This window comes from Bos indicus, chromosome 5 (genome assembly GCF_029378745.1).
Source record: "Bos indicus isolate NIAB-ARS_2022 breed Sahiwal x Tharparkar chromosome 5, NIAB-ARS_B.indTharparkar_mat_pri_1.0, whole genome shotgun sequence".
Taxonomy (NCBI): Eukaryota; Metazoa; Chordata; class Mammalia; order Artiodactyla; family Bovidae; genus Bos; species Bos indicus.
The window spans coordinates 97,427,891-97,433,890 of record NC_091764.1 but is presented as its reverse complement, the minus strand read 5'-3'; the positions used below and the strand labels follow the sequence as shown (position 1 = coordinate 97,433,890).

The 6,000-nt window shown below is 44.5% G+C and overlaps 1 protein-coding gene across 2 annotated transcripts in view; it reads left to right on the top strand.

The window, feature by feature from the left end:
* Positions 1 to 368: 368 nt before the first annotated feature.
* BORCS5 (BLOC-1 related complex subunit 5) overlaps positions 369 to 6,000 on the top strand; it is a 97,438-nt gene continuing 91,806 nt past the window's right edge. Inside the window, exons 1-2 of one of the 2 annotated variants that reach the window (XM_070790066.1) lie at positions 369 to 457; positions 3,453 to 3,596. In XM_070790066.1, the coding sequence (XP_070646167.1) occupies position 457; positions 3,453 to 3,596 (145 nt within the window). In that variant the 5' untranslated portion in view covers positions 369 to 456. The other variant, XM_070790065.1, reaches the window with a different exon arrangement.

Here is a 6,000-nt window from a genome sequence, read left to right as displayed (position 1 = left end):
AGAGTAGCCGCTGTACCACACAACTAGAGAAAGCCTTCCTGCAGCAAGGAAGACCCAGTACAACCAAAAATAAATATAAACAAATGTCATGTAAAAAAATGAAAAAGAGCAATACATTAAAAAAAAAAAAAAAAAAAAACCGCAAACACAGGTAAAAACAAACCCCTCAAAAACCTACTAGTAAATTTCCAACTATAGAGGTATCTTGCCTAGCGTGTAGATGATGCTTAAAGGTGACTCGCATCCCTACCATAGGAACCAACTCAATCTTAGGAGCGGCTCTGCATTTGAGGCGATCTGGCCCTTTAAGGCTGCGCCCTCTGTACTGGGTAGCTAGCGTCTCCCGGCCCTCCCTCGGGCAGGGGGCGGGGCACTCTAACCCGGAACTGACCGCCGAGCGCAGCCGTCGCTGCCAATCCGCGTCGCGGAAGGAACGAACCTGCGGCCCCTGGAGCGAGTGAGTGATTGCGGCGCCGCCCGCCGGTCGCAGGCGTGGCTGGTTCCCGGCGTTCACCCGCCTCCTAGCCTTTGCTTTCCCCAAAGAAGGCGGGAGGGCGAGCGGCGTGCATCCCCGCGGTGCCTCCCTGCAAGCCTTTCCCCAAATAGGGCCTCTCCGTCCCCCACCGTCCGCGCCCCCGCGTGGGCTGGGCGCACCATCCCTATATCACAGCAGGTGTAGCCTCCGCATCTCGGTCCCCCGGTCCCTGCTCTGTCGCCCCTCCGCCTGAGCGGTCGCCGCCCGTTCCGTCGTTCCTCCGCTGCCACCGCTGCCGGCATCATGGGCAGTGAGCAGAGCTCCGAGGCCGAGAGCCGACCCAACGATCTGAACTCCTCAGGTCGGTGTCCTAACTAATTCTACCCTTCTCCAGCCAGCCCTGCCTGCATGCCGGGCGGGCTGCCTTCCCAGCCTGCTGGGGACTGGGGCCGGCGGACGGGAACGCATAGAAAGCCCTCGCTGTGCTTTTTTCCTTAAAAAAGCAAAAAAAAAAAAAAAAAAGCCATCATCTGTCCTAGCCTTAATTCCCCTGATGGGAACCAGTGCTGTGATTGCAAGGTAAACCAGCGTGGGCGCCCAAGCCCATTTTTGATTTTCAAAACAGCTATTCGTCTCAGCTGCAGCTTACTCCTTGAAAGACTATCTAATTAATATTTGGCTTTAATATTCATGACTGTCAGGGTGAGATTGGGGTCGCACAATGGATGGGTCATAGAACCTCAAAGAACAGATTCCTCCTTAAAAATGGGTCCTAGAAATTCCTTTTGAGAAGGGGCGTGTGACAGGTGTACAATCGCTTTGAACCCTTGCGTGCGAACATGTCCAGAAACTGCATCTTCCCATCGGAAGGTGTTTCGGCTCTCTTTCTCATATAGAAGTTGGCCATGAAGGCAAGTTCTGATGTTTTGCCCTACTCTTTCCGCATCCGTATTTTTTAGATTTCTCTTCGAGTTTAATGTAGAAATGGGACGATTTTTGTTCCTGTAATGTAGTGAGCACTCACACAGCTGATGCTTAATTGAGGATCGTTTTCACCTTTATTTTTTTATTTGCTACACACCAAACCCTAAAACCACTGGGGCTGCCCTGGATAATAAGCTCTGGAGTGGTTAATCCAAACTGGCTTATAACTGGGGCCTAAAAAGAGTTCTGGTCATAAATAGGACTGCTCTGACCTTGGTAGGACGTGTAATTCAGAAATGTAGAAGTTAACAGAGTTAGAGGTATTCCACACTGAAATGTGACCTTCAAGGCTAGTTCAGACCATTCTGGGGGCTAGATTGAGATAGCTTTTAACTGTGAACGATATCTATGGCTACATTTTTATTTCTTTGGAAGATCCAGAATGCAGTATCTTATAACAAATACAGTAATAATTGTTATCCTTTACTTTCTTGCCTCTGTGTCAGGCCAGAATCATGTTTTGCAAGAAGTATGTCGTCTTTTTAATAGGCTTGTTCGCCTTCTAACCAACAGCATGGGTTCTGACCAGTACCAGAGCATACTAACCAATGCTGCCAAATAGTATAGGCTAAGTGCGTCACATGTGTTCATGTTTAATCCTCTCAGTAGCCCCATTTTACAGACAAGCAGTAGAGGCTACCTCGGAGAAGGCAACGGCACCCCACTCCAGTACTCTTGCCTGAAAAAATCCCATAGACGGAGGAGCCTGGTGGGCTGCCGTCTACGGGGTCGCACAGAGTCGGACATGACTGAAGTGACTTAGCAGCAGCAGCAGCAGTAGAGGCTATCTGGAATCTAGTGAAGTCTGTTATCCTCTGGAGTCTGGGGATAGAGGAATCACTTTGTCCCAGGAAAGATTTCTGGCTTGAGGTTTGTAAAAACATTAGATAAATTACCAAAAGAGGCTAAGAGACATTTCTTGAAGAGCAGTGAAAGCAGCTGAGATTCTAAGAGTGAAGGCCATGCCTCCAGGGACTTTAGCCTGCAGGAGGCAGGATGGTTCTATGGCATGTTTGGATCAACCCTTGAGACATGATTATGGTAAGCCTGCAAATACTACCTTCTAGAGTGTAAAACAATAAAGATTCATTCTTTCCCCAACCAGAAGATGTTTGGGAACGCAGGATGTCTTGGCCTGGGGCGTCCTTAAATCACTTTCTTCTAAATGGCTTACATTTGCCTAGAAACCTGAAATTGATCTGCCTCTTTATCAGTCCTTCAAATTTCTTAATTTTGGCTCAGCCTACCGTTGTCCCACTGGTTTTTTCTGCCCTGTGACTTTAAGGGGTGAGGAGGCTGGTGTGGTCATCTAGGGTTGACACTCAGGGTTGTTGGTTTTTTTTTTTTGCGATAACTAGGATCTATTCAATGTACCAGGCTTACTGTGGTAGGGTGGCTACAGTTTTGCAACCCCAGCATGGCAGGGATGGGCCATGTATACCAATAATCCATTTACCTCCCATTCCCTTCTTAACTCTGTCTCTAGCACTGTTGACCTTGAGTAAGTCACAGCTAAATCTTGTACCCTTATTTTCTCATTGGGAAATAGGGACAAACATCAGGAGGATCAAAGAAACAAAAACAATCTGCTTATTTTGTGTGTTGCATAAACTTTTAGTTACAAAAGCACTTTTATAGATGGCACGTGTGTGTTAGTTGCTTATTCGTGTCTGACTCTTTGTGACCCCACAGACGTTAGCCCACTAGGCTCTTTGGTCCATAGAATTCTCGCAGGAATACTGGAGTGGGTTGCCATTTCCTTCTCCAATAGATAGCTTATGTTCCTGTAAAGTCTGAGGATTTTTTAACACCATAGAAAACAGGTCCTCTGTAATTCATCTCCCCTACTCCAGCCCCCACCACAGGGTAAGTACAGTTAACATTTTTTTGTGTGTAGGAATGTCCTTTTTAATGACTACAGTGAAAACAGCCTTGTTGAGACAGAGGTGGCTAAATAACATGCAACTCCTGAGCGATGTAACTTTATTTTCAGTGACCCCTTCTCCAGCTAAGCATAGAGCCAAGATGGACGATATTGTGGTTGTAGCTCAAGGCTCCCAGGCCTCAAGGAACGTCAGCAACGATCCTGATGTCATCAAGTTGCAAGAGATTCCAACCTTCCAGCCACTTTTGAAAGGTAAGGGTTTGCATTAAAGAAAATTTATTGACGTATAGTTGATTTACCAGATTGTGTTAATTTCAGGTATATTTTAAAGTGATTCAGTTATGTGTTTGTGTGTGAGTATATTCTTTTTCAGATTCTTTTCCATTATAGGTTATTACAGGATATTGAATATAGTAAGTCCCCCACTGACATCAGGGATAGACCTTCCAGACAGAAAGTTAGTAAAGTAACAGATCCTAACTGACACAATAGAACAATTATACTTAATTGATATCTATAGGTCACTCTGGGCTTCCCTGGTGGCTCAGATGGTAAAGAATCTGCCTGCAATGTGGGAGACCTGGAAAGACTGGGAAGATCCCTTGGAGAAGGGCATGGCAACCCACTTGAGAATTCTTGCCTGGAGAATTCCATGAACAGAGGAGCCTGGTTGGCTAGAGTCCATGGGTCACAAAGAGTCAGACAGGACTGAGCGGCTAGCACACTTAAAAAGTATATGTGAGTGTCCCAAAGACCAATGATTTTCTCTTAACTGAATGGGATTTCTGCTATAAGAATTACTCTTTCTGTCTTCCTCTCCTCACAAAAAATGAGGAACTATAAATGATTTAGTTGACCTTCCCTGGTTTACTTAACCTGGTCCAGTATAATAGAAAACATCTTACATTTATAGAACTATTTATATTAAAAGTTTCCTTCCCCTACACAACAGATATATTAACTCTTTAGTTCTTACATCATTACATATGTTTGAATGATTTGTGCCTGATCAGACAAGTAGCAGAGAGAGGCTGAACTTCAACCTGTATCACTGATGTCAAATCTACTAGTTACACTATTCCACGCTGTCCTTAAAAAACAAAAATAAACCCAAATGGTGCTTTATAAATGGTCCATGTACCATCTCATTCTTCCCAGTACTTCATCTGCTTTATAGATGAGGAAATACAAGCTCTCAGTCTTCCCCCGCAGGCCTCAGTGTTAGACTTCAGTAAACTCATCTGGTTCTTACACAAAACAGCACGTTGTATCCTGTTACCCATCTTCTCGTTAGTTTCTGTTGTTTTAAGGAATATGTGATTCTCCAGAGAAGCCAGCATTAATGAATTTCCCATCTTCATGTATCCTTGTGCAATCAGATTTAAAAGATACACCTTTATCTTTAGAAACTTAGAGGTGGACACTTGTGTTCTGTCCTTGATCGCTTCTGGAATTGCAAGTATTGCTGCTCACAGTCAGCCTGATCATGCCTCTTCTTCCTGTGAACTATGCCCTCTCTCCTCCCAAAGTCTTTCTGTCTTCCTCTCCTCACAAAAAATGAGGAACTATAAATGACTTGGTTGACCTACCCTGGTTTACTTAACCTGGTATAGTATAATACAGAAAACATCTTACATTTATAGAACTGGATGAGGCCTGTGTGATCTATTTTTGTCCCCACTTTAAGAAGTGAAAGTGTTAGTCACGCAGTTGTGTCTGACTCTTTGTGACTCATTGCACTGTAGCCCACCAGGCTCCTCTGTCCATGGGATTCTCCAGATAAGAATACTGAAGTGGGGAGCCATTCCCTTCTCCGGGGAGATCTTCCAAACCCAGGGATCGAACCCGGGTCTCCTGCATTGCAGGCAGATTCTTTTACTGTCTGAGCCACCAGGGAAGCCCCTGTCCCACTTTCAGTTCAGTTCAGTCGCTCAGTCGTGTCCAACTCTTTGCAACCCCATGAATCGCAGCACACCAGCCCTCCCTGTCCATCACCAACTCCCAGAGTCTACCCAAACCCGTGTCCATCGAGTTGGTGATGCCATCCAGCCATCTCATCCTCTGTTGTCCCCTTCTCCTCCTGCCCCCAGTCCTTCCCAGCATTAGGGTCTTTTCCAATGAGTCAACTTTTCAGGGAAATTCTGAAAGCAAACAAAAAACTAAAAAATAAATAACAAAAAACCCAGAACTTTGAGAATATTTAATATTTTTCTGGAATAACTGTTTCTTCTTTGAGCATTTGAACTAACTCATACTTCATAAGTTGACTAGCATGGGAAGCATCTACAAGAAGGTTTGGTGTTAAGGCAAGTTAACCTCAGATTTAAAATCGTCCCTGGGAACTCTGGGAGTGAATAGTTAGTGCACTGCAGTTAATGCAACACAGCTGGATGTGGTTGCATTGCTCCTTGGATTTTATTATTTTTTATCCAAGTGTAGTTGATTTGCAGTAGTCTGTTAGTTTCAGGTGTACAGCATAATGATTCAGTATTTTGTAGATTATGTTCCATTATAGGTTATTTCAATATAATGGGCCTAATTTCCTGTGCTATACAGTGTATCCATGTGGCTTATCTATTTTATGTCTAATAGTTTGCATGTGTTAATTTCATACTTCTAATTTGTCCCTCCCCACTTCTTCTCCTCTTTAGTAACT